Below are 20,300 nucleotides of genomic sequence, written 5' to 3' on the forward strand. Positions count from 1 at the left end.
GCCTTATATATTTTTTTTCCAAAATTAGTGCCATACATGCACATGTGCTTTCCCAAATACATGCCATCTGTAACACTGAGTTAATGCAATTCCCATGGGGTCAAAGGAAAAACAAACACCTACTAGAGTTGCAACCCACTCATTATATTAATTGATTTGTACAAAGCTAGCAAGACAGAGGAGGTAAATTAATTGAGGAGCAGTGGGAAAAAAGGAAGGATGCTTCTGAGGACAGTTCACCTTTGGATCCATCCATAATTCCACAGAGGTAGATGAATAACGACCGCACTCCCATTTGCTGCAGCAGCTCATAACCATGATACAAACTGATGCAGAGTGCAAAATCTCCTTCGATTATGCCTGGCTGCATCCCCTGTGAAAATAGAACCAACACACCGTTAAATGAGGGAGACGATAAACAGCAGGAATCGCACTGCCATTCCCATAGCGAATCTGAGATGAGTGTCTGAGCAACAGAGCCAAAGAACAAAGCAGTGCACAGCGAGTGTCTGCCTGCCCAAGCCTTCAGCAGGCAGCTTACAGGACTTGGGCACTCCACAACTGACACAAGAGAGGTACAGTTGTGTCATCTCGAGGGGAAAGTGTGACTTTGGCCATCATGCACCACAGCACTACTTCTCAAACCAATTCCAGTTGGAAAAGTGGATCCTCTCTTTTTAACTCTCCCATAAGAGAATCAAGAACCGTGGGTGAAGTAGACAAGCTTTATTCCAAAGCTAAAAACAGAATGTTACGTTGGAAATTTAACTTCAAACACACCAAAAGACCTCATGAACTCTGAAGCACTGCTTTTTATTTACCACTTCAATAACACGACACAAATGATGACACTCACCACGTTCTGTGGGGAAGGGTTTTTTCTGTACTGATCCCTGGCTAGGATTATCTGGTACTTGGTGAGGCTGGGAACGTCCCGCCTCGCTAACACTCCCAGTTTGATCAGCCGTCCAGCAAACGTTTCTAGCACCTGCAAGCAGAGCACAGAAGCATACAAGACACGTGAAGGTTAAGGATGTTTAGCCTCTTTAAGTAGCTTTATTTTTACACCTCTTGCACTATAGGATACAAGCCACTCGTTTACTTTACTTGAAATGCTGAATTTTTCACAGCCAGGTGGTACTGATTTAAAAATGAGCTGTTGCTGTAGCAGACACAACCATCACTCCCAGGCTCTGAGCAGCAGCACTACAGTGCAGTTCCCTAAGGACCTGTGCCTGCCATGGCAGCTCCCCCACGTGCTGCCAACCCCAACCTGCTCCACAACGCCCAAACCAGCACCAGCGGACCATCAGCCCAGGTTGGAGGTGTGTGTGGCGGGGGTGGGAGCAGAGGTGAGCAGCGAGGGATGAGCAGAAGGCAGCCGGGCGCAGAACACAGCCTGCCCTGCTTCCCTCGGCCAGCAGGCAATTCATTTTTACACATCACATGTACCTGCTTTTCACATTGGTGAAACGAGGGAGCTGACCTGCACTAATTCACCGTAATCTTGTTTTTCCTCTTTGTTTTTCAGCCTGATGTGGTCAGGACTTTTTTGTTTATTTACTTATATAGACTTAGCGTTGCAGGAGCGCTAACTCTGTAATAATTGGAGTAATCAGATTTGTTCTACAGAATGACTTACAATCCATCAGCCCACTTGGCGAGCAGAACCCAAAGCACCTCAGTGTACAACAGCACAACGATGTGTCTGTGCAAAGGCAGCACTGACCTGCGTGGCAGCGGGCAGCCCCTGAGAGCTGAGCACCTGCATGCGGTGCTTCCCTGCTCTGATGCAGCCTGCCCCAGCTCAGCCCAACCACAGCACAGGGGCTGCAGCCTTACAGCCCCTAACCCCAGTGCTGCTTCTCCCAGCCTGCTGAAAATCCTGCTGAAAGTCTGACTGAACCAACAATGACAGCTCTCTCTTTCGGGTTTCACACAATGCTGACTTAAGTATGTCCTCAGTTGCTGAAGATGCTAAGCCCTAAGAGGAAAATAAAAGCCATTGTAAAACTGAGATGCACGTTTGAACACTAAGTAACAATGCTCCATTCGTCCTCAGCATGCATTTCATGCTATGCTGGGTTTCCAGAGCCCATTAAGTCGCACAAATATTATGAAAAGCCGCACCATTCATACGCTGTCAAGCAGTGGCAGTTGGTTTAGCTGCTCTCTGCTGCTTTGCTTGTTTTCATAGTTTGGTGCTGCTTCAGCTTCTTGCTCCACGTATGGTGCCTGCATGGCACGGAGCGGCAAATCCCAAGAGAAGGGAGAGGCAACGATTGCCACCACCAACTCCAGCAGCATTAATCCCCCAGAGAAACAAAAAGCACACAAAGAACCTCGACAAGGTGAAGGAGAAATGGTGAAAGCAGAAGCCAAACTGAGCAAACAACGCGCTGGGGAATTTCCACACCGCTGGCTGTGGGCCCACAGCGCCTTCAAAAACAACTCGCGGCAGTCGGCAGCTAAGCGGATTACGACAGATAAAGGCTACTGAGAAATAATAGAAACACAGCCTGAATTCCAAACATGGGCGCACCTCGGGCTGCCCTGGGCCTTCAGACAGGGACAGCGTGGAGTCATAAAATCGCTCAGGTTGGAAAAGACCTTAAAGACCATCGAGTCCAACCACAACCCAACCATCCTACCCTAACTCTAACAGCCCTCTGCTCAATCATGGCCCTGAGCACCACATCCAGAGGTTGTTAAACACATCCAGGGATGGTGACTCAACCACCTCCCTGGGCAGCCCATTCCAGCGCTTAACAACCCTTTCTGTAAAGAAGTGTTTCCTGACATGCAACCTAAGCCTCCCCTGGCACAACTTGAGGCCATTTCCCCCCATCCTGTCACCTGTCAGCAGTAAGAAGAGACCAACCCCGCTCTGCTGCAATCACCTTTCAGGTATTGGCAGAGAGCAATAAGGTCTCCTCTCAGCCTCCTTTTCCCAGACCAAACAGCCCCAGTTCCTTCAGTCTCTCCTCATAGGCCATATTCTCCAAGCCCTTCCCCAGCCTTGTTGCCATTCTCTGGACCTGCTCCAGCACCTGTGTCCCTTCTGTACTGAGGTACCCAAAACTGAACACAGAACTCAAGGTGAGGCCTCACCAATGCCGAGTACAGGGCAGGATGACTTCCCCAGTGCTGCTCACCACACCATTCCTGATCCAAGCTATTGGCCTTCTTAGCCACCTGGGCACACTGCTGGCTCATATTCAGCCAACTGTCCATCAGTACACCAAGGTCCCTTCCCATCACAAAGATAGAACAGAATCATAGAGTCCTAGAATGGCCTGGGTTGCAAAGGACCACAATGCTCATCCAGTTCCAACCCCCTGCTATGTGCAGGGTCACCAACCAGCAGCCCAGGCTGCCCAGAGCCACATCCAGCCTGGCCTTGAATGCCTGCAGGGATGGGGCATCCACACCTCCTTGGGCAACCTGTTCAGTGCGTCACCACCCTCTGGGGGAAAAACTTCCTCCTCATCTCCAACCTAAACCTCCCCTGTCTCAGTTTAAAACCATTCCCCCTTGTCCTATCACTGTCCACCCTCACAAACAGCCGTTCCCCCTCCTGCTTATACGTTCCCTTCAAGTACTGGAAGGCCACAATGAGGTCTCCCCAGAGCCTTCTCCGAGCTAAACAAGCCCAATTCCCTCAACCTTTCCTCAGAGGAGAGGTGCTCCAGCCCTCTGACCATCTTAGTGGCCCTCCTCATGTCTCACACTGGTGTGGTTTAACCCCGCAGTGCTCAGCACCAAATCCCTGGGTGGGATGAGAGAGAGTCAGGGAGGGGAAAAGCGCAGGAGCTCATGGGTTGAGACAAGGCAGCCTACAGGGGCAGACAGAGCTGCACATGCAAGCAAGGCCAGGCCAGGAAGCCACCAGCCCCTGGGCGGCAGCAGGCCAAGACTTGGTGCAGCACATGGCCGGCTGGCAGCAGCACACTGCGACCAGGCACAGGGCTGGGGGTGCTGAGGGGCCGGGCCCTGCCGGCCAGGTGCCCCCACTGCAAATCGAATGGCTTTTTCCTAAAATACAGTCAGAATACACACACACACACATATATATATATATATATACACACATATACACACACACACACACAAGGCCACCCAGTAGCCTGAACACACAAGGCATTAATGTATCGCACTTGATTTAGTCTGAAGAGTTTAAACTTCAGAACAGCCTTTTACTCAGCAGATTCCTGCTGCTGGTTTTCAATCTCCCCGCATGTGAGGAACCACTTTAAAGGGAGAGCAGCGGAAATGTCTGTGCCAATTCATTAAAAGTCCTTAAAACAAATCACATTTACAAAGTGGGGTATCTCCGCTCCTTATTTTAATGGGATGCCACTATCTGGCACAGTGCCTTTTGCTCCCATCGAAGCCCAAGTAGTTCAGTGATGAGAACGCTGGAGATGCTTAGGATCAAACTTAGGTCTCAAGTAGTGGAAATGGGGTCAGTCTCTGAACACAAAAATGTTTGTTCAGAAAAGAAATTAATGCTTTAATTGAAAATTAAAGCCCACAGGGGTACAATATCTCTGTGCTGGTTTGTTATTTCCTATGCTTGTTGCGTAACTTTTTTGTTCTTTAATTCCCCATTACTTGTATTTTTATGTTTCCTCTCTTGACCTGGTTTATAACATGCAAGCAAATCATATCGGCACTGTTTGCTCAGTGTCCAATTTAATCATCTTCTGCAAAACAAACCAAGGAAGACTATCACCAAAGACAGCAGGATCCAGGCACCTGGAGCTTCCAAACTAACAGGAACGGTAAACATAACCTACTTAGAAGAGATGCAGAAAGAAGCACTACTCAGAGTGATTACTTTTATCTGGTCTCCCTACCTTTATTTTTAATTGAAAAGATAATACTTCTGGATTAGGTCTCCCGAACCTTTCCAAAACACTGACATGTTACATTACATTCATTTAGATGAATTTCTTGCTAGGACTAATGGCTTTTTCTAGCCTGCTAAATGCAATTAAAACAGCTGACAGATTTACTACCAGTATATACAAGGCAGCCGGTGGAGTTACCCACACTGCACTAAAGCTGCCAGGAACACAAAGGCTCTGGCAGAACAAGGACCTTCCCAGCTCCAGCACACAGTGTGCCACAGCACCCCTAAACATGCCGTGCCAAACACAGAACCTACATGGGAGGACACGAGGTGTGATGGAGAGCTAACATCGCACCTTTCCTGCACGGGAACATCAATGTGCCCATACCAGCACGCGGTCTAATGGGACACGGGGCCAGCAAAGCCAGGCAGCTTCACAACACACCTCTGGGTTTGTTGTGCCCCACATGGACATTGCACTGCTCAGCTCTCAGCTGGGCGAAGAAAGAAAAGAAGGAAAGAGAAGGCTTTTCCCAGATCCAGACCCCACAGTTCTCAACTGGAAAGCTGGCTCAGCAGTGCATTTATCACAGGTCTTCAGGAAAGGGTTGTGGCTGTACCATCCTGGTGGAGAGATTTTGTGGGAAGGTGTGAAGGCAACAGGGGCCTTCCAATAGATCCAGGAAAGTGCTGGAGATCTGGAGCACTCGTGGCTTTGTTTTAGGAACAAAATCAAGAAGGGCTGTGTTTAACAGAGCGTGCTGCCTTGGGATGGGTAACCCTGACACTCCCTAAAAGCTCCAGCAGGAACCACCACCACCTCTGCTAACTGTAACTCAGCTTCAAGTGCAAGAGCCCAGGGATGCCACCAGCACAGAGCCCCGTGGTGGGGAGACACAGCAGGCCGGGTCACACACTGCTCATCAGCTGCAGAGCCCTGAACTCCTCGTACACAGAACAGCTCATTGGCACGTCTGGTGAAACCTCTCAGACCGTAAGTACAGCACATCAGCAGAGAGAAGGAGGGCAATTGTTAACATAAAAAGGCACGGGGTTGCAACAGAAGACGGCTGAGGAGGGCACAGGAGCCGGTGCTCAGCCTGAGTTGCTCTCCCTGTGCATCTCAGAGCTGTGATAAATGACAAGTAAACTCTAACTGTAAGGGTGAAGAGTGCTGTTACACGTAAGCTTTGTGCTGACATATTCCCACCTCCCTCAAAACAGAAATACAGACACAGGGACACCGAGGAGAATGGTGTTTTTAGGATGATCTTCTAACTCTCCAAAACCAATACCTATCAACAGATAAAGCATCTTCATTCCTCTCAAAGTTTCCTCGTCACATTGATGCTAATCCATAAAATCACAGAACAGCTTGGGTTGGAAGGGACCTCAGGGATCATCAAGCTCCATCCTCACTGCCATGCACAGCACTCCCAGCCATTAGATTGAGTACCAGACCACATTGCCCAGAGACCATCCAACCCAGCCCTGAACACCTCCAGGGATGGGGCACCCACCGCCTCTGTGGCTATACCAGCTCCTCACCGTCCTCTCAGTGAAAGCCTGCACTGACATGTAGTCTCAATCTCCCTCCCTTTAGTGTAAAACCATTCCCCTTTGTCCCATCACTATCTGCCCATGTAAAAAGTTGATTTATCCCCTTTTAATCTCCCTTTTAATACTGGAAGGCCGCAATGGGGTCTCCCTGTAGCCTTCTCCTCTCCAGGCTGAACACCCCCAGCTCTCAGCCTGTCTCCATAAGAGAGGTGCTCCATCCTCTGAGCATCCTCATGCCCTCCTCTGGACCTGTTCCAGCAGCCCCACATCTCTCTGTGCTGGGCCCAGCCTGGATGCAGCACTGCAGGTGGGGCCTCAGAAGGGCAGAGCAGAGGAGGACAGTCCCTCTGCGGTTGGCCCTCCGGACTGCAAGCGCACACTGCTGGCACAATGTTCTATTACAGTGTATTTCACTTGTTAAACGTTATAAAAAAGGCCCACAGTTCATACTTTTCAATTAATTTCGCTGAGAATATTTTTCCTCTTACTTGTGAGGTTATAAAAAGAAATGGTGTTTCTATACAGATCTGTAGTTCAGTAAACGGCATCGCTTTGCACATGACAGAATGAAGCACCTTGCTGAGAATGCTCTGTATCCTCAATGTGCAAGGCTGGATACTTGTTCTTCTTGTGTCTACAGAGAAATAACCTGTCAGGAAAACACCGGGAATGCAGCACTAACAAAGCCACCAAGAAGCAGCCGCTGCACACATCAGCAGCTGCAGGAAAAAATAAGCAAAAACAAACATCTGCTTTGCTCAGCTCCAGGAATGGTCCTGTGCTGTAACAGCACCCAGACACAGACCACGGCACATCTTCAGGCAGCCTCTTGTGCAGGATTGCCAGGCACATCACAAAATAAACCCAAATGAAATAAACAAAGAGCAGATCTTTGAAGGAGGATCTTAAATTCCCATCAGCCTCCCTCTCGGAGCAGCCGCTTACCTCCAAACGATGCCTGAGCAAAGGTTGGAAGGGCTTTCTGTTACAAAGCACCAGAATTGTTTCTGCAGGGCAGGCTGAGGAGGAGCTCTGCACACTGACCCCAGAAGTCAGCCCATCTCCAGAGCACTGACAGCTGGGAGCCATCTCAGGTGCCACAATTAAGTCGTAGTAATTCAACTTACCAAACCACGCAGAAATTTCCTGTCCACACTGGTGAAGTTGGTGCTCGTACTGTACTGAAGCATCACTCAAGATGTTACCTGTGATGTGGATGGATTCACAGTGACTTGTTTCATGTCACCCACCTGCAGCCAAGCAGCTGCCCCACACAGGAACACCTTGATGAACGAAGTCTGATAACCACCACATGTCGGCTCACCTCAGCATGTGCTCCATGAATCCCGTGATTCTGCACATCAGGAGCTGACCGTGATATCGTATCACCAAGCAAGGCTGTCAAGGAGACAGCTTACCTTGGCTGGCAGAAGGAACACAGCACAGAACTGATTTCCATCTGTTCTGTGCCGTTGGGCCCTGCGTATCTCCTGCTCCTAAGGCAATTAATACTTGGTTGGATCAGGCAACCAAGCCTGGGAGGGAGAATTAAGTGTCACATCTCAGAGACAACAGCTACATCCCCAACCCACGTTCTCCTTCTCCCATAGGCATCTCAGCAGTGTGTGGGAGAGACCCCTTTCCTTAAAGAAAACTGAAATCCCTGTGGCCTCCCTTTCCTGCCTGGGACAAAGGGAGTCCAACTCTTATATCTCATTAACGTTGGCACCCAAAGGCAGGCAGCTACAAGCAGAGCTGCACGCTCCCCGCACAGCCCAGAGTCAGGTCCGGCTCTGGGACAGGAGCTGTGTGCCTTTCTCCTGTTCACAACATGGTGCAGCTGTCAGATCCCAAAGCTGGATAGTACAGTACAAATTGACTCCCAGACAGTGAGCGCAGTCAGCTTCCATTAACACTGCAGGAACGCCTGAAAAAAAGGATGGATATGCCAGGAAAGGACAGGGAGCAGGGAAAGGAGTTGGGAAGGGAAAGGAAAGCAGACAGGAAAGAGAAAGGAGCTGGAAATGGAAAAGAGCTGTGAAAAGAAAAGGAGTGGAAAGGAAAGGAGATGGGAAAAAGACAGAAGCGAGGAAAGGGAGATGGGAAAGGAAAGGAGTGGAGCTAGGAAGGCGAACCTGCGTTAATACCCCAAGGCACACGAAACGCAAACACCCTCACAGCCTGCACAGCTCGGAGCTGACGGCAGCAGGCAGTGCAGAAAGGCAGCCGCTGTGCACACTGCGGGCTGGTAGGACAGTGCTGGAGCAGCGCCCTGCACACAGGTGCACACAGATGCGCACACACACACAGATGCACACGCACACACACACCTGGGCGCTGTCCCCGTGCCCGCCCCCTGCTCCCGCCCCCGCTGAGCCCTTCATAAAGCGGCTCCGCACAGCGCGGCACAGCCGGGCGCGATGGAGACGGGCGGGTGTCGCATGAGCGGCGCGGAGCCGAGCGGCCCGGCCGCCATCACGCTGGAGGATCTGGACGGCATGACGGAGGAGAGCCCCGACTCGGCGTACCACAGCCACGGCAGCAGCCTGGAGGAGGAGGGGGCCGAGCGCATGGACGACGAGGAGCAGGAGCGGCTGCTGAACTACTGGCAGAGCGTGGGCAGGGGGCACCAGGTGGACGTGCCCCGCGGTAAGCACGGCCGCGCTGCGATGCGGGGGACGCGCCGGCGGTCGGGTCTCCCGTCGTTCGCCTTCCGAGCCGCGGGGCATCAGCCCATTTGTGCCAATTGGAGCCGATGGGGGCTCACAGCCTTAATTAAAAGTTAAACCGGCTGCCTCCCAACTACGGAACCGTAGAACCGTTGGTCGGAAGGGCCAACGCCGATCTTTCTGTGCCGTTTCTCTTAGGAACGCCGCACAGTGGGGCGAGCCGAGAGCAGAGCTCATCTGGGCTGCAGTTTGAGCAACCTCTCAGTTCCAGCTTTAAGTAAACTGAGGGCTTAGATTTGCCTTTTGACAACAAGCCTGCCAGGTCTGCCCCAATGAAGAGTTCTGTGCTTTCCGTGTTGAGAACACAGAAAAATCAGAAGCTGTAGCAAATGGCACAGCTCAGTGCCCACGAGCTGCCTTCTGCAGTGCAGTGTGAGCAGGGATCCCAGCGCTGCTGCTGGGCGTGCAAGAAGCCTTCAAAGGGGGGGAGGCAGCAAATCCCAAAGAGACTGCATTAAGTACTGCTGAAATGAACCCACCACTAGTTACAAACTCCTTCATCCCAGCACACACAAAGGGCACAAGCTCATTTTCTCCCTCCTTTTCAAGTCATTCCCAGAAATCCCATGTTACCTTTCTGATGCCCGAACAAGGAGAACTGACGGCTCCTTGGGCACCAGAACACCTCCAGCCTGGCTGAGAGCTCTGAATACACAGCACCAGCAGGGCAGCCCGGGGCTCCAGTACTCACCGTGGGGTTCTCAGGATATCACGTTCATAGAACCACAGAACAGTTTGGGTTGGTGGGGACCTTTAAGGTCATCCAGCTCCAACCCCCTGCTGAAGGCAGGGACACCTCACCCCAGTCCAGGTTGCTCACAGCCCCATCCTGCCTGGCCTTGAGTGCGTCCAAGGAGGGGGCATCCACAACACTGCTGGGTACTTTGTTCCAGTGTCTCACCACCCTCACAGTACAAATTCCTTCCTGATATCTAGACTAAAATCTACCCTCTTACAGTTTAAAGCCATTTCCCCTCATCCTGTATTTACCTGCCCTTATAAAAAGTCAAAAGTAGCGCATATGTCAAAAGTACGTTGCCACGTTTTGGTTACTATAATACAAAAGGTTTGCTCCATAATGTGAAGCAGATATCACAAAAGTCAGGACAGAGGGCTTCCTTCAGGTCCTGCCTGGGGCTGTCAGAGCGGGGTGCACCTCACCTGGCACAAAGAGGTGGTCAGAGCAGCTCGCAGGCTCCGTTCCAAGTACAGGGAACCATTACGCCCCAGGGCAGCGTGCAGTCAGAGCACCCCCAGCCTCGGGAGTCCCAGAGGAAACATGGATGACTCTCTGTGAAGACAAACCCACCGCTGCACCCAAGCTGCCGATGCCACAATGCACAAACATACGGGATCTATTTGCTGCCACAGTGGTAGCTGTGCAGCCAGGGCACTGCAATCTTAACAGCAGAGCATATGCTTGCTGTATCCTAGTGGTAACGTCTGCGAAATAAGAGCAAAACTGCTCCTGCATCTATAGTTCTGGGCTGCTGCAAGCTTGGCACCTTGCTGCATGGTGACAACATGCCTAGCAGAAAGATGTCTTGCCAGTAGCTTTTGTTAGCACCTTGTAAGGGTTACAGAGCACCATCAACCTCCTACAAACATCAGACATTGTGAGATTTGAACACCACGCTTATAGGACTGACATATCAATTTGTCACTGTTAGCAAGACCATAGCAATCCCACAGTGTGACTGATGAGCCTATGCCAAACCTTGCAGCCAAAAGGAAAGTACAGGTGTAGAATGATGCAATACAGCTTTCTTGGCTTGGGAACTGCACGTTATCTACTCCCAGCAGAAGCAGAAAACATGCTGCAGCAGTTCCTTCACATTTCTCAATTATAACTTCAACACAAGATTAACAAGAGAGTTGTTAAGCATGAAAAGCATCCACTTGCTGTAGTGTTAGACTATCTAAAGCTACGCAGCATACAAAGCAGCATGCTCTGAATTGAGCGCCCTGGCTCCAGATCAAGCTTCAGATATTGACTTGCGCATGATTTTCCATCAGTTCCAATACACCCCTCCTGCTGAGGTTACATCACATGGGTGGTAGCACAGCTCCGTGGGTATGGAGGCTGCTGGGCATGCAGGGAAGGGACCATGGGGGGAAGGATGGAGGGAAGGGGCTGCTGTTAAGTGTGCATCCCCTACAGAAACCCCTTTGTAAAGACTTGCCTCTTTCACAATACCTACCCATAGGCTGTGATACAATTATTTCATAACTGTGATTTACAATTTTAAAATGGAATTAAGCCAAGCCTTCACTCAGGTGCACTGCTACAACTCGTTGTCATCTCCCTCGTTTTGTCACAGCAGGATCCAGGTTCCCAAGCCTGGACTCAGAGAGCATTTGTACACAAAGTAACTCCCTTGCTTTGAGCCATGTAAGCTGAGTGCTGTGCAGGGCTGAGTGTTTACAGTGCACATCACACTGCTGTGCTGGTGGGCACAGATCTGTGGACTGGAGAGTAAAACTGAAGGGACTTCCATTGGTTGTAACTGTTATCCCATGTGTTAACATGCAGAAAAGAATCTGATCACATTTATCAGTGAAAGAATCAGAAATAGAGTTAAGGCTTCCATGGCCCTAAAATATCTTCTAATACGTCACTACAAATCCAGAGCTGAAGCCTAACGTGCTATTTTTTCCCTCAGCATCCAAGGAGATCAATTTTAAATGTCATTACTTGCATTTTAAATTTATTTCCCAATGACATTTACAAAAGCAGGCTTAAAATTAGCCAAAGTGTATCCTTATTAATAGGATCTTCACCGCTCCGAACAGCAGCAGGGCCCTGCACTGGGTGCCAGGAGATGCAGGTTTGATTCCCAGCTCAGCTCAGGATTTACTGAGTGACACAGGCTCAGTTAATTCCTCTGCACCTTAACCCTCTCCTCTCTGCAGCTCTGTGCCCCCAGCACCCTGCTGACAGCACTGGGCACTCGGAACATAGAAAAGAAGGGACCTTCAGTTGAAGCTTCCAGTCCTTTGCATGCCCGTGTCTGATACCATGGGGACACATGGCAGAAACTCAGAAACACATTCTCAAACACTGTATAGAAAAAACAAGTTTCTTAACCCCTACCCAAGTGCACAAATGCTTGTATTACCTCAGCCTGGAGGAACAAGGGAGCGGCTCCTTTGGTGGAGAGGCTCTGCACTGCCAGGCCCAACCCTGCAGCCAGCACTGCTGAAGCTGCCTGGGAGGGTTGGCCAAAGCCTATTTACCAACCGCAGCCAGAGGCAAACACAAACGCACTCACCCCAGCCATATTTAAACTCCAAAACCACAGGGGAACAGAAGCACAAGGATGTGCTGCTATTTCACCTATGAGTATAGATACTAACCATGTGAGCTTAGCACTCATATAATGATTAATACAGATGCTTTGCTCTGCTCCCACCCTGCTGCTAACCTTCACTTTGCTGGAACGTCCACATCACTGCTGGCTTCCACCAACAGCCCTCCCCCCCTCCAGGCCCCCCAAAGCCCTGATGTCCTCAGCATCCAACCAGAGACAGCGGGCATGCTGGGGTGGGCTGGTGGGTGGATTTGATGATCTCAGTGGTCTTTTCCAACCTGAATGGTTCTATGATAAAACTATTACGCACAAAAAAAGAGAAATGGTGTCAAATTAGCACCCACAAAAAGTTCTATCCTAGCTCCTTTGTTAAACGACCACATCTTGAGAGGATGCATTTCTTCAGTGAAGCACTGAGGAATTTCAATTCTGCTCATCTCGTATGTCTTTAGTTTAACAGGACACTTTTCTGCTCCCCTATGTGTAGTTTTGGTGCTTTTAAGGAACAAACATCTTAGATTGAGAGTCATCCATCTCTGCAGTTTCCCAGGGGCAGAGGTTCCTTAACATACCCAGCACCCCGGGTTTGATCACAGCACTGCCTTTTTCTTTACATACACAATCAGAACTTTCTATGCTAACTTCTGTCTGCTTCCCGTTGCCATCACTGCATCCTGACCACAGCTGCGGTGGAAGCAACGCACCCCCATCCCACCTGCCCCACTCCACCTGGCCCACGGGCTGCTCTCAGCATCCTTTGAGCCCACTGTACCCCTTGGTGCCCTCTGCTGAGGTACAGAATCACAGAATGGTTTGAGTTGGAAGGGGCCCTCCAAGGCCCTCTGGTCCCACTCCCCACAATACACAGAGACACCCACAGCTCCATCGGTGCTCAGAGCCCATCCCCTGACCTCGGCTGTCTGTGGGGTGGGACACCAGCACCTCTCTGGACAACCTGCGCAGTGCCTCAGCTCCCAAACCTTACCAGCTGTGCAGAATGCAGGCTTGCATTACAAATACCTTCTATTTGCAAACAAAGGCAGCTGACACAATTTACTTTTTCATGTGAACGCACCCAGCACTGAAGGATTTGCTGGAATGGGCAGCACCACCTGCACAGAGCAAACCCTCCGGAGCGGCAGCTGTAACGTACAGCACACAGACAAAAGCTGCCGACTGCGCCGGGTGATACGGAAGCACTGAGTCTGCTCCCATTCAACTGACAGAAAGCAGCATGAAATGTTCCACTGCTGTTTCTGCAGCTTCACGTCTAAAACTGGGAATGCTGTATTTTGTTGCAGATATGGCAGAGCCCATCCAGCAGCTGACCCGAAACAACAGCCCCCAGGAGAGGCAGAGCATCCCCTTCACCCTCATCCAGCGCAAAGAAAAGGTACCCATCCCCTCCCAGCTCTCTCTGTAGCAGACTTGGCAGTATCCAACCCGAGATTACAAAGCTGTGTTCCTCTCTGAAGTTAAGTTACCTACTCAGGACTTTTGGCGCTGGAAGTGCAAAGCGTTACATTTGGATAACTGCATTTCATTTTTAACCTGTCAGCATTTTTTCAAGCGTGGGCAAACCTTCCTATTGGTGTGAGCTGAAAGTCAGCAGGAATGTCAGAACACAGAGAGGTACTGCAGCCCTTGTGACATTTTAGGACTAATTTAACAAAAAACCTGTTTTGACACTTTAAACAAACCCAGCATTTGCTCCATCTAAAATAACACACTTCCCTCTTTACAATCGTGGTAATTAAACGTCAGCAAAGGGTTCTCAGCAGAGGTTGGAATCAGAATTGGAGATGAAAGTTGGAGTTCTGTATCACGGGTCATTATCAAAGAGAACACCAACTTCCAATCCGTGCCCTCACAGCCACCTCATATCCCATCAAACCCTCACAGTGATGCCCAGCAAGTTGTGTGAATGACAAACCAACAAACCTTTCCTAAATGTGAAGATTTCCTGTCACATTTACTTTAAGCAGACCCATATAATTCCCATTTATAAACATCACCATTGGCTGTATTTCACCTCACCAGTTCAGGACTCCCATTACAACTTGCATTATACATTTACCTTACAACTTACGCTTTGCATTTATGTTGCAATGCAATGCTCAAAGCAACGTCTCAGGACTGCTGTAATAAATAAATACTCCACATCACAAGCTCCTGAGATGGCAGTTCTTTTTTTAAAAGAGCCACCTGTGAGTCTGCCAAGAGATCCTGGTCCGTGCTCATTGCTGCATCCCTTCCTGACTGCTATGAGGAAGGACTGAAGTTTACACGTTCCTTTCAAATCCATTTCAGTGACAGAAGAAAAAGATGCAGCACTTCCTGCACTCAGGTGAGATGCAAACGCTGTGCTGGTTCTGAGAGCCGACCTCCTGGGCCTGGCAGCACACCGTGTGAGCTCTGCAGCTGGCAGGGCATGCCCAACGCCGACCCTCCCAATCATTCCTTGTGCTTGCTATTCTCTAAAGAACAGCGTTTCCTTTTATTATAATCAAGCTACTGAATACTGTATGACTTTTTATGACTTCTGTTTGCCTGTGGGTTTTTAAATGAGTGAACTTGAAATGCAAAACAATTCCCCTCCTGTGCTTGCAGCTCGGAGACCTGCTCTATGAAAAGCGTCAGTATGGGAAGGCCAAGTGGGCCTGCATAAAGATGAAGGAGAAGCAGTACGAGCAGAGCATCTGCCTGGGCTTCATGAAGCTCATGAGGTACATCTGTGAGCAGAACTCCTCAGGTAATTGGTACCACGGTTCTATGTTACAGTAAGAATAGCACAGTTATGCATTGGCTCCTCCCAGTCAGAGGGATAATTTTTATTTTCCTTTTCCCAAGTAGACCAGTCCACATCAATAGACATCCTCATGCAGCGCAGCCTTTCCAGCACAACATGAACCAGGCAGCTCCCTCAACACACCTGCTGTCAGAGAGCACCACTCCGAGGGCACTCAGACCCCCACAGCTGTGTGGCACTGATGCTGCTTGGCTCTGTGTGCTGCCAGCCAGGCCCAAGGCCTTTGCAGCAGGATGTTGTGGTGTAGCTTTCACAGCAGAAGTGGCACTGCCCGCTCAGAGTTTATCGCTACAGACTGCAGTGCATACCCCGCTGAGCTCACGATGCTCAAACTGTGCATGACTGAATGGACTGAATGCACATGCCCCAGCACATGTGAAGTCAACCCTCCATTTTCTTTCCAAGAAACTAAAACCACTGCTCTCAGAGGTTTGTCCTTAATCAGGCACTCTCCCCTCTCCCCATCCTGTTAATGCTTAAATAACTTTAAAAATGTTATTCTGGGTCCAGAACGGTACGGTGCAGTTTTCAATCTGCACAGAGAAGCAAACTCCTCACTCCCAACCATCACTGCTATACGCACCCCATAGCTACAAACTCCGTTTACTACAGCACCTCACAAGTGAAGCACTGTGTTTGTCAACAGCAAACCCTACAGGAACTCACAGTGCAGATTTGTTCCCAAATGCTTAGAACACGACACAAGAGCAGTATGTAAGATAAACACAACCATCCCAAGACGGAGGAAAGCAGTTAAATCATATATGAGGATAGGAGAGCTCACTAATTACTGTGTTTTAGACAGACATGCAAATATATTTGCAAACTGAGGTCCTATGTATGTATATACACACACGGATACATACACAGACTACAAGGTGTAATACAATGCCTCTTCCAGTCTGGAATACAGAAACCCACTTTCTGAAACATCACACTGAATTCCTTTGGGTAATGGAACCTTTCTTCTCAGCAGTACCCCCTTCCTATTGCTCACTATGAGCTCAGAAGCCAGGTACGGCACACAGACATCCTTTTGCACTTTCTAAAAGCCATCCATGTCTCCTCAGGGCTGTACCTGGGGATAACCATCCCCATTGTGACCATCGTCCACACCAACGAGTCTCAGTCGGAGATGAGGCAGGCGGTGACGGTGGCATACTACCTGCCCGAGGTGCTGCAGGATCAGCCACCTCATCCCTTTGACTCCGACATCATCATTGAAGAATGGCCTTCTACTATTGTTTATAGTAGGTAAGAAACGCTTTCATTTTTCAAACCAAATCCTTAAAGCTAATGAACTTAAAGCACGACTTGCAGTAACCTTTTAAAGCTGCCTGCTGTGTGAAACGAGGGCACTCAGCAAATTACAGCTACCGACTTACCTGGGAGGGTGATGCACGTAAACATAAGGTGTAACTGCTTCTCACAACACAGAACATTCTGTGTAGCTGGGACAAACCGCCCAGCGTATCACTGAATGGGCTGAGTTAAGAACTGTTACCTGTTTGAGGCCAACCACAGCCAGTGTCACTTGTGAATCACAACCGAGTAGTTTAGAAGAGAAGGTGACACTTCCAGGCCCTGGAAAAGCTGCAGATTTCAGAAAAGAACCTGATGTGAAGTCGCTTGTTACAGGAGCTTCAGAGGAATCACCAACGAAGACTCTATCATGAGAGAAATAAACCTGCTGGCAGAGATCCTGGAGAGCCCCGAGCTGTGTCTGCAGGACACGTTCATCATCGCCGGGTACACAAACCCTGCTGCTGCCAACAGACACAACGAGATCTGGTTCCTGCAGAGGCCGTAGCCTCCTGCTCCTGCTGCTCAGCCCCGCAGCACCAGTCCTGACCTGCTGGCACGATCCCACCCCTGGATGGGGCAGGACTGGCTGTGAGACCCCGGGGATCACCGAGCGGTGGCAGTCAGCACAGCACATCACTGCAGCTCAGTGAGCACACAGAGGTAACGCCTGACACCAACATCATTTCCTATGGCAACTTCTACAGTTTCTAAACAACCATCACAGAGATTTTTAGCACTACAAAGAGAAGTTCACCTCATTTATTTTTTCCTCTATCAGATAAGGGAGACAGAGCCCTCCCCCACCCCACCCCCTGGGGCAGATCCCCAGCACCAGCTGCAGCCGCTGCCAGCAGGACACAGCACAACACCAAACCCACCTCCTGAAATACAAACACCAGGTCTTCATTTCTAAAGAGACTGGTCAGATTTAGGCCACTGGGACCAGAGCAAGGAGTGAGGCCCAGCCAGTGCTGACCAGTTCTGCTCCCATCTCTTGCGGAGCAGAGGCTCTCAATGCTTACCTCAAAAAGCACTCAACCAAAGTAACTTTAACCTCGAGAAGAGACCAAAAAGGCAGAACAGCCCTAATACTCACTGAAATCTGAGGGAAAAAGTTTCAGTTCACCTCACTGACACACACAGCAGCCCCATGACCATACTTTGCACTCCTAAATTGAAAGTGGTCACTCTCAATTCTTTTACAAGTGTTTTCTGAGCACTTTTTCCTTTAGACTTTGAGGAATGCTGCAGTGCTGCCACTGAAGCCATCTGCTGGCTGCTCCCCACATCTCCCAGCAGTACCACCAACCTTCAGGCCTGAACCTCAGCCAGAGGTGCCCTATAGCACAGCAGCTCTGGGCTCCGTGAGGTCACCAGAGCATCCCTTCCAGCTGGACTGCCCCCACCTCTCCAGGCCCTGCCCCAGCACCTGACCACCCTCACTGTGACAGTCCCATCCTGATTTCTGACTTCCCGCATCGCAGCTTGTTTCCTTCAGCCACATCCTCACAGCAGATCCTGCAGCAGGCACACAGCTGAGCACCCCCACAAAGCCCAGCTGCAGAGCTGTGTGTGGGGATGGGGGCTACACCTGCAGTTACAGCACCTGACACTTTAGCATTGGGTTAGCAAATGGCTTTGCTCTCAGAGATCCCTCCTTAATGTCTCCCCCTACCTGATAATAGACTATAGGACTTAATGAGTATCTTATTGTACAAAATTTAATGAAGCCTGTCACCATAGTTATTTATCAATTACCAGAGTTACGCTTCATGGGGAGCTTTGTGTTCTCCAGCTGCAACACACAGCGTGACACCCAGTGCTGGTGTGTGCAGTACTAACAGGTTAGGAGGGGTTTAAGGGGTTCTTCTGGGGTGATGCCACCCCCACAGACCCTGCTGGAAGTGCCAGCCAGCATCAACGTGAAAGCCAACAAACTAATGGAAGATAACATTCCTAAAGCTGAGCTGAGTGCAGTGCCCAGGGAGGCATGAAATGATAAGCTTTGCTCCTCTCACTCCCTTGTCCCCCCCCCAGCAATACAGCAAATAAAAATCAGATTTCCAACTTTGACAAGATTTGTCACATTAAGTTTTGCCAGTGGCAGAAGTGATTCTGGCACATCAAACACCATGCACCCACTGAAAGCAGGTAATCCTCTCTTTGTACATACTTTATACTTTAAATGCCTTTTGTTTGCTGTATCACATCTCTTTCCATAGGCAACTCTCACCAAAACACTTCTGTGGCTCAGCTACTTGTGGGTATGTCATAGGAACACCTTGTTACCAAACACACAGCACCTGTCCCACTGTGCTGGTAATACCTGCAGCTCAGTGTCGCTCCATGTAGAACTGTGAATTCCGGGCTAGTAGTGATGCTGACTTAGGTTAGGCTGCTTCTGCTGCTGAGAAAAAGCCAACAAACCCCACATGTGAAGATACACGTCATGGCTATGGAACACTTCTGTAAACAGCCCTCCAAGCACAGGCACAGAGCTGTGTTTGCCAATTGCCACCACGAGATCAGCCCCATAGTTACTCCCTGATGCCAAGGAGGTGTTACAGGGACTCAAATGGGTCATCTTCAGTTCCCACACGAGCACCTCACCCCTGTTACTGGAACAGGCACTGCATTCTCCACCTGCAGCTCTGCTTTGTAAGCCATTAAAGTATTCTCATTTTTAATTTGAAGCATTTGTGTCCTGCTATTCAAAGGAGACAGTAAAACAGCTTTCCCCCTATTTTTGGAAAATGAAATGCTGTAGCCTTAACAGATGAACGCTGTCCTGCATACCGTGTATTTTTCAAACAAGTGTTAGTGCCTAAAATGTCTATTCCAGCTTTGTGATTCTCAGGGCCTTGCTTACTGTGTGTATACAAGTATCAGCATCAGCAAGCTGCGCTGTCTTACACTGCCCCTTATTTTTACTTTGTGCTGTCTTGTTTACTGTTACCATTTCCCAAAGTAAAGGTGATGATTTGATCGTGCAGAGAGCTGCCTGCGTTTCATTTCTGTGACACACAAGTTCTTGCCTTTGTTAGCACTGATCTCAGAATTCGGTGTGCCATGGTCTCTTTGCAGCTGTGTTTCCTCCGGATGGAAACAGCAGAGGTCAGAAGGTGCAGTTCTGATGCTGCAGAGGCCTGAGGCCTGCATTTGAGACTGCCGCTGTAAGACCCCAAAAATCTGAGCAGCACTCAGAATCGGTGCACTCTTTGCTATACACACCCACCCCCTGCTGCAGCCTGCAGGGCCGCACACCCATTCCTTCCCACAGCCAAAGAAGCTTTCAGAACCCAACTGTAGAGACGCAGTGCTTCACAAAGAGGGGGCACAGCAAACGTCCTACCTTCTCATTCAAGCAGTTCGCATCAACTATCTTACCCTCTCCAAACACAGGAGAACTAAACACACAGATGAGCTAAAGCTCTCAAGGACAGCCTCAATCAGAGAAAACGTTTGAGCCCTGCAGAAGGCTGGGCACAACCTGGACAACACAAAACCTCCCAGCACCACCACGTTCCACCTAAACTAGAAGCCCTCAGCCCAGGTGTTGTTTTGCAAAGAGAAGAAAAAGTAAGCTCTCCACTGCAGCTCCTGAAGGGTAGCACTGGTGCAAAGCAAAATAGCAGCTCTTGTAGCTGACAGCCCAAAAGTAACTGGGGAACAAAGTATTACCTTCATAAGCTATTGCTGTTCTAGGTGGAGATGTTAAAGGAGGAAGGCAT

At 49.6% G+C, this 20,300-nt stretch overlaps 2 protein-coding genes across 2 annotated transcripts in view; one reads left to right on the forward strand and one right to left on the reverse strand.

The window, feature by feature from the left end:
• FANCM (Fanconi anemia complementation group M) overlaps positions 1-20,300 on the reverse strand; it is a 59,530-nt gene that overhangs the window by 35,797 nt on the left and 3,433 nt on the right. The window contains 2 exon segments of the mRNA NM_001397001.1: positions 241-373; positions 857-988. Coding sequence (NP_001383930.1) covers positions 241-373; positions 857-988 — 265 coding nt within the window.
• On the forward strand, positions 8,825-19,561 carry SOUL (protein). Its single transcript, NM_204789.2, has 5 exons — positions 8,825-9,064; positions 13,757-13,848; positions 15,066-15,207; positions 16,335-16,518; positions 16,903-19,561. Exons 1-5 carry the CDS (start codon positions 8,836-8,838, stop codon positions 17,072-17,074), a joined length of 819 nt encoding a protein of 272 aa, NP_990120.2. The 5' UTR covers positions 8,825-8,835; the 3' UTR covers positions 17,075-19,561.

Source organism: Gallus gallus, chromosome 5, assembly GCF_016699485.2.
Source record: "Gallus gallus isolate bGalGal1 chromosome 5, bGalGal1.mat.broiler.GRCg7b, whole genome shotgun sequence".
Taxonomy (NCBI): domain Eukaryota; kingdom Metazoa; phylum Chordata; class Aves; order Galliformes; family Phasianidae; genus Gallus; species Gallus gallus.